Source organism: Caretta caretta, chromosome 5 (assembly GCF_965140235.1).
Source record: "Caretta caretta isolate rCarCar2 chromosome 5, rCarCar1.hap1, whole genome shotgun sequence".
In the NCBI taxonomy this organism is placed as follows: domain Eukaryota; kingdom Metazoa; phylum Chordata; order Testudines; family Cheloniidae; genus Caretta; species Caretta caretta.
In genome coordinates this window covers 87,872,151-87,886,955 of record NC_134210.1, presented here as the reverse complement: position 1 = coordinate 87,886,955, position 14,805 = coordinate 87,872,151, and the positions used below count along the sequence as shown (strand labels likewise).

The window sequence follows — 14,805 nt, the reverse complement described above, 5'->3', positions numbered from 1 at the left end:
AATCAATTCAGCTTCATCTACTATTAGTATTAAATGAAATTACCAAAACTCCTCCAGTAGTCTGTATGCAGTTATGTCCACACCTCTCCTCAATACTTGTATATGACACAGTGGTCTAAATCGTAGTGATAAAAATCCTATATTTCCTAAAACCTTAAACACATTTTTTAAAGAAATATATGCTCACTCTTTATCATTTCAACATTCTATACAAGATAATGTTGAAAATACTCACTGACCCTCATTTACTTTTTCTATGTAATCAAATGCTTTGGAAAAAATGAGGAAATAAAGCAGAAATCAACAAAAAATAGACTCACCATCTCTTCGATTAAGCCTTGCAAATCCAGGACTATGACTGCTAGACAGCTCTGATGAACTGCTGAATGAAGACTGAGGCAAGGCAGACACCAGCTGATCATCACAATTATCTGTCAGGAAAAAACATCACGTTCAGGTTAATGCACTGAACACTGCTTACTGAAAATTATAACCAAGAACCAACACTGGAAAAAATATCTGAATTGGCCTTTTGTTTGAGGAAGCATGTTCCAGAATGTTTGTCTCAGGGTCTATTAGATGTACCAGATTAGTACTGAGCTGGCACTTTTTATCTCACCTATATTTCATCAGATTACCATGGTGTAATTTCCTAGATTCTCTGACTTCTTATATTTCCCAAGTTCTAACCTAACTTCGAAGACAGACTTGATAAATGGCTCACAGTTCACTAGCTACTATTTACAGGGATAGGTACTGACACCTGCCAGTCCTGCTTTAGCTTGAGCAGCATGAAGCTTTGACCTGAGCACCCGCTCTATATTTCTCTAGGTGTTGAATAAAATCACATTACATCCAATTACAATGTCCAAAAAAAAAAAAAGGTGCTACATTAAGATGGATACCAGAAAGGATGATACCTTGAGCTTGCCAAGTGCGTGTGTGTTTGATGTAGAAGCAACATGAAATCACGGTTAGACAATTATTAGAATGCGAGTCTCAACTTCATATAGAAAGAAACCACAGTGTTTCAGATAAGGAGATTAACTGCAGTTCAAAATCAATGGTGCATAAGTAAGCAGATTCTAATCAATATTTTGGATGTTAAATCCCTCTCCAGCTCAATTACTACACAGGACATGTGTTCATTCTCCATTTGTATTGCAAAATATAAATTGAGAATCAATACCTGTTCTAGTTTTAGCTGAAGGAGGACTGACTTAAAACACACAAAAAGTGTAAGTAAGCCTTTTCCTGACTATGCTTTGCTGGTATTTGTTGGTTAGAAAAAGAGGAGAAATTACGTAAACTATCACTCTTTAAGATGTAGCCTGTATATCTGAAACCCTTACTGGGATCATGAGCATCTTCTAGATGCAAACAGGAAAAGGAGGATCACTGGTAATTCCCACTCCCATCAAGAGATGTGTTCATCCAACTGGCATTAAAACTAGAGGAAGACGGATGAGTCTAAGATAGCTCTCTCACTTAAAAAAAATACTATGTATGAAGGACTAAAGAAATAATTATCTATTTCTAAGGAATAATTGTTTGTATTGCCAATTAGTAGTGGTTCTTTTGTACCAAATGTACAGTCCTGAGTTTGTTTAAATTTAGAAGATGATGAAAAAACAAAGAGTAATTTTTAAGACATTCTCTTAAGAGGTGCTGACCATATTTGCCAAGGAGATGAATTCACTCAACTCCCATAATCTTCACGAGACACAGTTAGCATACTGCATGTCTGTAGCCAAAATCAGTAACAATACAAGTAAATACTGAGAAAATACAAAGTGTCACATAGAAACATCTAGTTACAGCACACATGGGGCTACAACCTGCTTGATACTGAAGTCCTTACTTGTGCCAAGCTTTCATTGAATTGAATGAGAATTTTGAAAGCAGGATTGGACTTAGTCATTCATCTGTATTGTTTTTCTGTATGGGATAGACACCCACAATAATATGACATGCAAAATTAAACATCTATATATACTAGGGCTGTCAAGCAATTAAAAAATAATCACATTGTTAAACAATACAATAGAATACCATTTTTAAAAATATTTTTGATATTTTCTACATGTTCAAATATATTGATTTCAATTACAACAGAGAATACAAAGTGTACAGTGCTCACTTTATATTTATTTTTGATTACAAGTATTTGCACTGTAAAAACAAAAGAAATAGTATTTTTCAATTCACCTACTACAAGTACTGTAGTACAATCTCTATCATGAAAGTTGAATTTAGAAATGTAGAATTATGAACAAAAAATAACTGCATTCAAAAATAAAACAATGTAAAACTTTAGTGCCTACAAGTCCATTCAGTCCTACTTCAGCCAATCAAGTTTGTTTACATTTGCAGGAGATAATGCTGCCTGCTTCTTGTTTACAATGTTACCTGAAGTGAGAACAGGTGTTTGTATGGCACTGTTGTAGCCGGCGTTGCAAGATATTTATGTGCCAGATGTGCTAAAGATTCATATGTCCCTTCATTCTTCAACCACCATTCCAGAGGACATGCATCCATGCTGATTCATAGAGTATCAGGGTTGGAAGGAACCTCAGGAGATCATCTAGTCCAACCCCCTGCTCAAAGCAGGAAGAATCCCCAATTTTTGCCCCAGAGCCCTAAATGGCCCCCTCAAGGATTGAACTCACAACCCTGGGTTTAGCAGGCCAATGCTCAAACCACTGAGCTATCCCTCCCCCCTTGATGATGTGTTATGTTCGATAACAATCCAAAGCAGAGCAGACAGATGCATGTTCATTTTCATCATCTGAGACATATGCCACCAGCAGAAGGCTGATTTTCTATTTTGGTGGTTTGCGTTCTGTAGTTTAAGCATCGGGCTGTTGCTCTTTTAAGACTTCTGAAAGCATGCTCCACACCCTGACCCTCTCAGATTTGGGACAGCACTTCAGATTCTTAAGCCTTGGATCAAGTGCTGTAGCTATTTTTAGAAATCTCACATCAGTACCTACTTTGTGTTTTGTCGAATCTGCTGTGAAAGTGTTCTTAAAATGAACATGTGCTGGGTCATCATCCAAGACTGCTATAACATGAAATATATGGCAGAACGTGGATAAAACAGAACAGGAGACAAACAATTCTCCCCCAAGGAGTTCAGTCACAAATTTAATCAACACATTTTTTTATCAAGCATCATCAGCATGGAAGCATGTCTTCTGGAATGGTGGCCAAAGCATGAAGGGGCATACCAACGTTTATATGTAAATATCTTGCAATACCGGCTACAAAAGAGCCATGTGAATGCCTGTTCTCACTTTCTGGTGAATAACAAGCAGTCAGCAGTATCTCCTGTAGATGTAAACAAACTTGTTTGTCTTAGTGATTGGCTGAACAAGTAGTAGGACTGAGTGGACTTGTAGGGTCTAAAGTTTTACATTGTTTTATTTTTGAGTGCACGTATGTAACAAAAATATATACATTTGTAAGTTACACTTTCATGATAAAGAGATTGCACTACAGTACTTGTATGAGGTGAATCAAAAAATACTATTTCTTTTGTTGATCTTTTTTACAGTGCAAATATTTGTAATAAAATAATATAAAGTGAGCACTGTACATTTTGTCTTCTCGGTTGTAATAGAAATCAATATATTTGAAAATAAGAAAAACATCCAGAATATTTAATACATTTCAATTAGCATTCTATTGTGTAACAGTGTGATTAATGGTGACTAATTTTTTTATCACGATTACTTTTTTGAGTTAATCACATAAGTTAACTGTGATTAATCAACAGCCCTAATATTTTTATATATACGTACACACACACACACACACACACGTATGATGGCTAAAAAATTGTTTTCACTGTCATGTACATTTCTTGATCAAAAATTTTAATCAAATAGTAAATTCACCAAAACTGCAGTTTTGGTGCAACTGAAACTATTTGCAAATTCAGGTCAAATTCAGCAAATAGTTTTTCCTGAAAAAAAAATAAGATTTTTCCCCCCTAAAAAAAAATTATATCGTGTGTGCAGTGTAATTCCCTCAAGGTAGCTCCAGAGCCGGTTCAGGTTTTAGAGAAGGAGAAAATGTAAATGAAGGGAACCTCTGCTCGCTGCTGAAGGTGAATTAGTCAATCATAGCTGTGATGAGGTGACAGGGTAAACACATCAGCATAGTGTTGATATTTAAACAGGAATTCCTGGAGCCATTGAGGAGGTCATGAGGGTTGCCAGGTTGCCTTTGGATCCTCTCTTCACATCTCTGAATTCTCTGGAAGACCAAGTAAGCTGCCAAGGGTTGTGGGTTCCAGGTCAGCTCTCCAGAAACAGGATTGTCAGCAAGATGAAGAGTCAAAGCATACTGTGCCTGACTACCAGCAGATGCATGAGCCAAGGGATGCCAAGGACAACTTGTGAATACGGTGTATGAATTAGCACAAGCTAGAGGACTTCTTGTTGCCCTGGAAGAGTTGTTACCTCCTAGGGGAGCTGAATGGTGGGTGACTGCTCCTGAATGACCCATCTATGGACTTCACTAACTCAAGAGAGTCCTTCTGCTGGGTGGGGGTATTGTGTGCCCAGATGAACTCCAAATGCATGAAATTGCCTGAGGCACTCAAGACCACTAGCACCTCTATACTCATGTCGGGTGCCACAGAATGCCAGAGCTAGAGAGGGAGTTGGAGATGTGTTGGATACTGATCCGTCATTACCTGGATATTAGTAGATAAGAGTTGGAGTGCCCTGAGGCGGAGGGGGAAGGGCGCTAATTCAGCCTCTAGTTCCCTGCAGTATTGGCATTGGCCAGATGCCCAATATTAATTCTTCTTCATATTGGAGAAGCGGGGCAGACCTGGTCAACTTTCATGGGTTCAAGCAATGAGGAAGGGACGGGTAATTTGGAGACTAGAGCTGGCAGGAGCTGGGAGTACCATTTTTTAAATGGAAGCCTTTGGTCAGGTAGTTGTCGATCTTGATGCATAGGTCAATTAAAGCATCCAGGCTGAACGGGCATTCCACCCATGCCAGTTATTGTCATTTAGGTTGAGTCAGCAATGATAACACTGGGCAGCTTTGTTCCACTTGGTGTCTATTACCAAGTGTCAGAACTCCACTGCATATTTAGCAACTGGCCAGTGTCCCTGCCACAACACCTGAAGTGGATCATTGAAGCCATAGTCTAACAACATCCTCAAATTGTCTCAGAAGTGGACTGGATTTCTCCTGGAGTGGAGACTCCCAAGCCAGAGCCTCCTCAATAAGCAGGATAATAATCAATCCCACCCTGGCTTGGTCAGTGGGATACGACCCTGGGCATAACAGAAATAGGAGCCAACACTAATAGGAACCCACAAAATTTGTCACAATCACTACTTAACTTGTCAGTAAATGGGTACTTGGGCTCGTGGGGAGCAGGGTTTGGAGCTGAAGGTGGCATGCCTTGGGGTTGCAGAACCACATTCTGTGTCTGCAGGGTACCAACCTGGGCCTGCAAGGTCTGCAGGACATCCACTATCTTCAGCAGAGATATTGGCCTTTGTAGGATCCATACTTGCCGTATCAGCTTTTTGTTTTTGTTGGGGCTGCTTAAATTGTTACATGATGGGGACATAGACAGTGGTGCCTAGTGGTTGGAGCAGGAGCCATGCCCAATAGTCAGAGCAGGAATCAATAGCCTGGAATAGAGCCCAGGGTCAGAACTAGAGTCAGAAGCCAGATGCCAGAGCCAAGGGTCAGAGCCAAAGTCAGAGGTCAGGAATTGGAGCCAAGGGTCAGAACTGGGTTACCTGCAGAAAAAACACATTCGCTTCGGACAGGTGAATCAGCTGCCAGTTAAATGTCTGCGTTTGCTGATTACATTATCCATTAGGTGCCCTTCATCTGTAGAAATCACTGAGAATATTCAGCAGTACTATTTTATTCTATTTAAGAGATCTAATAAGAACCTTACTTTGATATCTGCACAATGCGCTACATGCACAATGCTCTATATGACAGGTTTCAGAGGAACAGCCGTGTTAGTCTGTATTCGCAAAAAGAAAAGGAGTACTTGTGGCACCTTAGAGACTAACCAATTTATTTGAGCATGAGCTTTCGTGAGCTACAACTCACTTCATCAGATGTTTACATCTGTAAACATCTGATGAAGTGAGTTGTAGCTCACGAAAGCTCATGCTCAAATAAATTGGTTAGTCTCTAACGTGCCACAAGTAATGCTCTATATGACATTCCCATCCGTGCTCATTAAGTATATACACCTACATATTGTGCATTGTATTATATTTATTTACTCTCTCTCTCTCTCTCTCTATATATATATATATATATATATATATAATTAGACACACAGAGATAGCTGAATATACATAAGCTATTATTCAAAAATACAATACTGTAAGACAAAAATGATTTGTCTCGTACAATGTATTGACTGCAGAGAAATGAGCCTAAATACATCTATGGGTAATCATACATTTATTGCACAGCAGCTGTGGGGAATTTTTCTAGGAAAGAGACCTGACACTGCCTTGTTCTCTATAGCTTATCAAACCCAGCAAATATTGAGGTTCCGGGGTTACAATTCATTTTAACCCAAAATTTAGTAAGAACTCCCGAATTAAATCCAAAACACAGCTTGCAAGAGTTGATAATGGTCAGGTGGTCTGTATTGACTTGTTTATTGCATTTAATAAAAGATACTGCATACAGATCATTTTCATTTGCTAGTTTTAGAACTGAAATACTTATTACATGCATGAAAAAGTTGTTTAGTTTCAATGTAGGTTCCATGGCTACTATTCATTACTTCTGTAGGATCTGGTGAAAAAGCTACTTTGTAATGTCTTACAAGAATACTCCTCCACATTGGCTATTGTCTCCTGCACCAGCCTCTTTTTTCCCTTACTCCGGTGGTGAAACAAAAGTCTATGTAAGATTAGGCCTTCTTGCCAGCCACTTCCAGACTGATGCTAATAAAGAATGATGTACCTAGGGAATATATTTTCAGCTAAGCTATAAACTGATCAGTTTTATAACCATATTACTTTACTTTACTGGCGCTACTCTTGATTTACAGGAGTCTAAATGAGAGGTGAGGTAAACCCTAAGTTTAGACCTTGCAAGTAAGAACACAGATATAAGGGGAAAGAGAATAAAGAGTCAAGTAAAATTCTAGGACTGCTTTAATCTATGAATACATCTTGTTGGTAAAAAACAAGGTTTAGGGAATGACAATTGTAGTGGACAGGGGTGTTAATGCAGGGCCATAAAGGTGAACAAGGAAGTCAGAGAAGAACCAAAAGAGTCAGAGCAGTCATCAACATAAAGTTCAAGGCCCCAGCTGATTGATTATCATAGGTGCTAAGCATATGCAGCTATCATTGACTTAACTGCAGTAGTAAGTGCACAGACTGAAAGATCAAGTCACAAATTTTCAAACAGTTCTCAAACTTGCCCCCAATTTTTCACCTACAATGTTATATACATAATCATGTGCAGCCACAATTAATTCTGACTTAAAATGATAATTAGATGATGAATAAATTACTTTAAGTGGCAAAATACTGTAAATTTCATTGATATGATATTCATTACATGTCCAAAACAAGGATAAATTACACAAATTTTCAGAGGAACAGCCGTGTTAGTCTGTATTCGCAAAAAGAAAAGGAGTACTTGTGACACCTTAGAGACTAACCAATTTATTTGAGCATGAGCTTTCGTGAGCTACAGCTCACTTCATCAGATGTAGTGAGCTCACGAAAGCTCATGCTCAAATAAATTGGTTAGTCTCTAAGGTGCCACAAGTACTCCTTTTCTTTTTACACCAATTTTGTATTCAGTGGAGACCCAATTCCGCCTCTGATATAAATAGGCATAACTCCTCCCATTTGGCCTAATTCTGACCTCACATTGCTGTCACATTAGTATAGAAACTCTATTGATTTCAACAACGTTACTCTTGATTCACAGTAATGTGAGATAGGAATCTGACCCGACAGGAGCTATGCCCACTTTGCTTAAACTCACTTGGCCCTGGGAGTGTTGGAGATGGTGATTCATAAGTTAACGGGGGCATACTGGGACTTGTTTAGTATGCCTATCACTATTCATTTATATTACAGTAGCATTCAGAATCCCCCAGTTAGGATCAGAGTGGGTCCCATGTGTTGGGTTTTGTTCAAACAGAGGAACAGCCCGTCCATGCCCAGGAGAGCTCACAATCTAACTGAACACCGGGCATTGGAGTTACACATAGTTTGTACAATATCTGAAACCCAAGTCAGTGAAAGCTACACTATTATCACTATTCTAACCATGGACATCTGTTTTCTGACCAACTTTTCCCTGACCTATACATTATGATAGAATGTATATGTAGCAGGGTGAACACCCGCTCCAGCCCTGAAGGGGTTGGAAAAGCCCTGTAGAGGGCTGCGGCTGGGGCAGGGAGTGAAACCCTGGCTGACTGGGGGAAGTGGTTGCAACTGAGGGCCACACCCCTATCAGGGCCCAGCTGGCTCTATAAAGGCTTTGAGCCAGAAGTTCCAGGAGATTTTCCCTCTGCCTGAAGAGGGAGAAGGGCTTGGCTGCAAGGTGCTGAGCAGGACACCTAGATTAGATTAGAGCAGAGCAGAGCAGAGCAGGGCTGGGGAAGGGCCAGAGGAGCTGGGGCTCCAGCCTGGAAAGCCCCAGGCTGCAGGCCTGGGAAGGCCTATTAGGTATGTGGGTTGCAGGGGCAGACACAGGTAGGCAGAGGCAGCAGGTCCAAACCCCCCTCCCCTGTGATGAATGGCTTATGCTGCCATCTGCCCCAGGGAGTGGGAGCTAGTTGGTGACTGGCCGTAGCCTATGACAGAGGTGATGCGGGGATAGTGGGTGGGGATTCCCCTGGGAGGGGGAGACCCAGAACTGTGGGGTACTGCCAGGGGGTAGCACCCAAGTCAAGGGCACCGGGGTCTGGGAGGGACATGGGGGGCCAGGGGCGGTGAGACACTGGCCTGAAGAGGATGCTCCAGAGGCTGGAACATTAATTCCCCAAGATGACTAGCAGGAGGTGCTGCTGGGTGAATCTGTGCTCCGTGACAGTATATTACCATTGAATTTGGCCTAGAACTTTCTATGGGAGTTTCATTCACATACTCAAGAATGAATATGTACAAATGTATATCTTCAAGAGGACTCTCTTTACACCAGTTAAAGAGAGGAAAATGAAGTGTATTTAATCAACTTTGCAATACTGTTAAATTCTTGAGATGTTAAACAAATTAGACTAATATTCAACGATACCAGATGCATAACTGCATATGCCCAGTTTCTGTATTGTTCACACACATCTGGCATTGAATAAAGCCTACATGAAGAATGAATGTGCAGTTGATGAAACACTAGCATATTGTGATGTTAATGTTTGAACCTTGGTTTGGAGACACACCACAGACTTTCACATCTCAGGCCTACAGTGTGAACAGGTTGCAGACCTGGCACAATCAGTCTCCAGAGAGGTAGTAGGAGAAGATATTCAGTTGGTTGTGGTACCAGTTCTGCCAGGGGCTGATGGATCAATATGCTGAATTTAGTCATAATAGCAGCTATTTAAAAATCAGATGTCTGAAAATGAGAAGATCAAAGACAGACAGGAGAGAACAGTGCATGTTGTGGGGGAAAGTTGTAATACAATTAAAAATAAAAACCCTGAAGCTACAAGACTTTAAACAGAGGAGAGTGTATATATTAGCAGACAAATATTTGCTTCATCCATCACATTGCACTGTTCATTCCAGTTATCTAAAGCCTTGTCCTTCAGTATACGATAATGTCAGTGCACATTTAGTATAATCAAGTAAGCAGGAGAGCCTTCTTATAGAAGCACAGCTGAGTGCTGCATATGCAGAATAGTCAGGTTTATTTCCCCCTCCACAACTTTAAAATATTGACGGTATGCTAACTTTGAGAATTTCATCATGCACCTTCTAAGTAAACTAATGTCAACTCACAGACAGTATTTATACTGCCATGTCATAGAATCATAGAACCACAGGGTTAGAAGGGACCACGAGGGTCATCTATTCTAGCCCCCTGCCATGATGCAGGATTTTTGTCTAAACCATCCAAGACCGATGGTTATCCAGCCTCCTTTTGAAAGCCTCCAGTAAAGGAGTTTCCACAACCTTCCTAGGCAGTTTGTTCGGTTGTCCTACTGTTCTTACAGTTAGAAAGTGTCTCATGCTTTATATGGATCAGTTAAACATGACTAGCATGTCACATTGTAAATCAACTATTGTAGCCTTGTTTATAACATTGTTTTATGTATTTGGATAGTATCTTTGACCCCAAGTGCTTGCTAAGGGATGCTTGAAGGAGAAAGCACTCAAACAAAAACAAGTTAAAAACTTGATCCTGAGATCGCTTCAGGATATTGTTAGTACCTGTTTCAACTTCTATGCAATTAAAAAAAAATAATTTAGATTGAGCTCTTTCCCCTGTATCATCAAGAATGTGTATGGGACATTAATCTCTCTGATTTCAGAGGGAATCATCAACTAGAATCCTGTGTACCACTGTAAAAACCTCAGGTCAAAGTTTTCAGCCATCCTGAACCCAGCCCTCAATACTGGGTTTACAGATTTTGCATGGGCACCTATTTAGATATGCATTTACTTTAAGAGCACAAATGCTGGAGTTTGGCACCTAATTACCACAATTGCATATGCAAAATGTTTGATGCACAAGAGCAGAGGCTTTTCTCGCCATGTGAGCAGAGGTTTGGGTGCAACGGCAGTCCACAGGATAGTGCCGATGCAGTAATGAGCCCTCCCAAAGTAGAGAAGAGGCAAGAAACGTGAAGTTAAGGTCACTGATCCACCTTCCTTTCATAAAGGGCTGAGTAGCAGATGCTGTACAGAGAAGCAGTGCATGCAGTACCCTAGCACAATAGCTGCAGTCCTGTTTACACTTCCTCTCCACCATGGGCTGTGGATTTAAACCATTATTGAGCCATGTGGCTTTTAAATCATTCATCACCATATTACTCTTAAGCTTAATTAACTTTTGGAGTCTCTGCCATTTTCAACATCCCGGTGATACCTAGGCCTCCCTGGAATTAAACATAAGCACCATTTCACTTAGAATGACCACCATTATGTATGAGTTTTACTATCTTAGGTCCATATGCTGCCTTCAAATGACATTTGGAAGGCGCTCTGAAATGAATGGGAATAATGAGACATGCACATTAATTCACAACAACCTGTCTGCTCCACCACCACCCTATACTCTTTTGCTGGAAAGTGTCCTAGGCAGGGCTGGAAAATGGAGATAATAATACTTACAATTGCTTTGTAAAACATTCTGGATCATGATTAGGTATTCAAGTTGCCAGATACTTCCCATTATAAAACCTTGTTTTCAGTTGCTTATAACTTTTCCAATGTTAACTATTCAGGCTGAAATTTTCCATGCAGATATCTGCCTGAGGCTGATTTTGTTTTTGTTGAAAATTTCAGCCAAAATGGTATAGCCGTTTCCAAGAACCAGGGAAAATACGTTGGGTTTTTTTTGCCAATGTTAAAAAATTCTAGTGACTTTTCTTTGAACTGGTCTAGTGCCCCTAGACTTAACATTTGGCAGGGGGTAGCTTTTTTGTCAGGGATATGCCTTTTGCCAACTCTGAGGAAATCTACCAATAATATGGCCAAATTAAAAACTTTTTAAAAAATTGCTATTCGCACATGCTGAATAGGGGCTTATTCTATTGTAGCAGCTAAATTCCCTAAATATTCCTGTGCTGGGCAAGCTCCAGCCTCTCTGCTCTTATGAGCAGACTGTGCATGTGCCATGCCTACAGAATGGTTGAGCACTTTCCATCCCCTCACAGCCCAGGGCTACAGGGACAAACATGTACTTTTCCTGTAATGTCTGTTCCCACCTGTTCTGTGCCAGATACTGGAACTGAGAGTAAAGAGCCTTTCTCTCTTAGGGTGACCAGACAGCAAATGTGAAAAATCGGGACAGAGGGTGGGGGTGTAATAGGAGCCTCTATAAGAAAAAGCTCCAAATATCAGGACTGTCCCTATAAAATCGGGACATCTGGTCATCCTACTCTCTCTCTCTCTCTCTCTGATCTTAATGATACCCCTGCTGGCACCCAGGCAGCATGGAAAAGAAAGCTGCTTAATTCAAATGCAGAGGGCACCAAAGCCAGACAAGGGCAAGAGAAAGGAGTAGATTGGACAAGGAATCTGGTGAGACTGGGACTGGAGTAGGAAAAGAAACTGGGACTGGCTGGGCAAGGAGACACTGACTCATTGGGAAAGGAGACTAGGAGCCAGTGTCAGAAACAGGGGTGGGGACTGAAAGCTTGTTGGCTGTGGAGGAATACAGATATGTTAACCTGGAGAGTACAGGGGAGGCTGGAACTGGCTAGAAAAGGAGACTGGGACTAAGAACCAGTGTTGGGGAGAATGGAGGTGATAAGGAGGGGGTGACAGACCTGACAAGAAGGTGTGTGGAGGGGAACTAGGATTGGCTGGGTAAAGAGATTGGAGGGACTGTGGCAGGGATGGGAGAGGGAGGGAGAGAGAGATTGATTGAGATTGGATGAGGTGGCCGGGGCAGGGCTAGAACTGGCTGGGAAAGGAGACTGGGATGAGAACTGAAGAGAGGGATTGGGACAAAGTTGGCAAGGAGATGGAACTGGGATAAGGAGCCAGGAGCGAGGAAGAGACAGGACTTAGACAGGGCAGAAAGGGCGTGTCCACTCGAGTACACTCCCTCCCAGAGCCTAGAATGGAAACCAAGATTTCTGAGCATGACAATTCATCTGCTGTCAGCAAAATCTATGACACATCAGCCAAGTGAGTGTCCCATCCCTCTCTAGTGCGTGTCCACATGCAGGATGACGACAACATATTACTGCTGTTTGTGATTCCATTTGCTCAAGTGGCAGAGGTCTGTATAGCGAATCTAAAGGTTCCAACCCTGATGATAACCAATGTGGATGTTGATACGTTGCCACAAGGTTTTTCAGTTTACTTTACTAAAACCCTCTGAAATTATACACAAAAACTATGATAAAATAACATTCAGATATGCAATCATATAACTAAAGGCTATCATAATGCATACAGACAAAGTGGTCAAAAAGGTATCCAAGACTGTTTCCTATAGTTAAATATAGGGGGGGAGGGGGAAGGCATATTATAGTTTGGAGGAAAAGTTCTGTTTTTAGGAAAAAATTAAAGGCCACCATCAATATCCAATCCAAATCATAACTAGGTAGAATATGTGGAAAGGGCTCAGAATCTGGCCTATTATCTCTCTCTCCCTCTCTCTCTTTCCCCACTTTCATTAGGTCTGAGATTGAGAGACTGAGTTTAATTTACCATGGCCACCTGTGCTGTAGTTTAAGGGACATGCCTCATTTGGTATCTGTTGCCCTGCAACTCTTATGCGGTAAAGTATTACGATGAAGCATTCAATAAGCTATACATTCATCTTTGCAAAAATAAGCATGCAAACGATCACACATTACAATATAAATGCATCATTCTGTATTGTTAGTAACATTGTGAGGTATCCTTAAAGTACTTTCCATTTTTAATATTTTTCCCTTTGCTTTACTATGACAGATGGAGAAAAATGTGTCAAAACCAACGAGTTGCTTTATTAGCCTGTAACATACTGAAATGAAGGAACTGCCTGGTCTTTGGAATTGGTGTAGAGAAGGGACGGGGGACCAAGGGCCAACATTTAACTCCTTTGTTGCTTCCAAAGGAGACCATCTGAATCATCCCTTTCCCTGCTGTCCCATCTAGACCTCATTTTCAGCTAGTGCCACCCACTTTTGGGTTATGTTGCTTGCCTGAGGGCTACAGCACAGCGAGAGGAGGCGGCCTAGGACTGAATCGGACTCCTACATTTTTAACTGAAATAGGAACAGCTCAATGCCCTTTGAAGGCAATAAGAGTCCTTCCATTGTTGTTGGGTCAAGCCTGTATTTTTAAAATTGTGACCTTACAGTAGATTGCTTGGTGTCTGACCTCAGTGGTTAAAGATGGAATATGAATCAATCACACAATAGGACAGAATAAAATTGTCATTTGATGAGAAAATGCAGAGATTTCCTATCAAATACTAGTTATTCACTTTAAAGGTGCACAGTGGTAGCTCTTTATCTAAGATAGTCAGCAAGTTTAACAAGTATTTTGCAGACACCTTGAATATTTCAGATAGAGGATATTTTCTATGGTAAATATAGGAAAGTAGAAGGGCATACTGTTGGCATGAGATAAAGTTATCTGTTTGTCTCTGGGAATACTTAAAAGGCAACGACTAGTCTATATCAAATCCAAGTCATACCTAGCAGAAACATGTAGAATGAATAAAAAGTATCAACAGAATCTGAAACTTGTGGATCTTGTTGTTCAGTAGTACCTACTTGGTTTGCTTTAATGTAGCTTAGTTTACACATCTCTTTTTAAATGTATTTTCTGTAAGTTAACATGCTGATTGGTGAAACTTTTAATATGAATAGATAACATTATTTACCTTTAGCTATTTATCAGAGTACAGTTACATTATTAAGAAGAATGAGTTTATTGGTAAGAAACATCACCAGCATTTAAAGACAAACGTATATTGTGTTCATTTTGTGCTGAAGTATAAAAGTTTAATACAATATATAAATTCCTGTAATGCAGACTGGAAACATTCAAAAATGGTAATGAGTGGTAGGCTAGTAAAATGGCAAGACCTTGAAAGGGAGCACAGTCAGTTTATGAACTGGACCAAAAATGAATGTGATTTAAAAGTAAAA

General features: G+C 40.4%; 1 protein-coding gene across 3 annotated transcripts in view; it reads right to left on the bottom strand.

Moving 5' to 3' along the window:
* The window catches only part of CNTNAP4 (contactin associated protein family member 4), a 311,799-nt gene that overhangs the window by 265,198 nt on the left and 31,796 nt on the right, over window positions 1-14,805 (bottom strand). For all 3 annotated transcript variants that reach the window (XM_075128638.1, XM_048850192.2, XM_075128637.1), the window contains exon 2: window positions 321-431. In XM_075128638.1, the coding sequence (XP_074984739.1) occupies window positions 321-431 (111 nt within the window). The remainder of the gene's footprint in view (window positions 1-320; window positions 432-14,805) is intronic.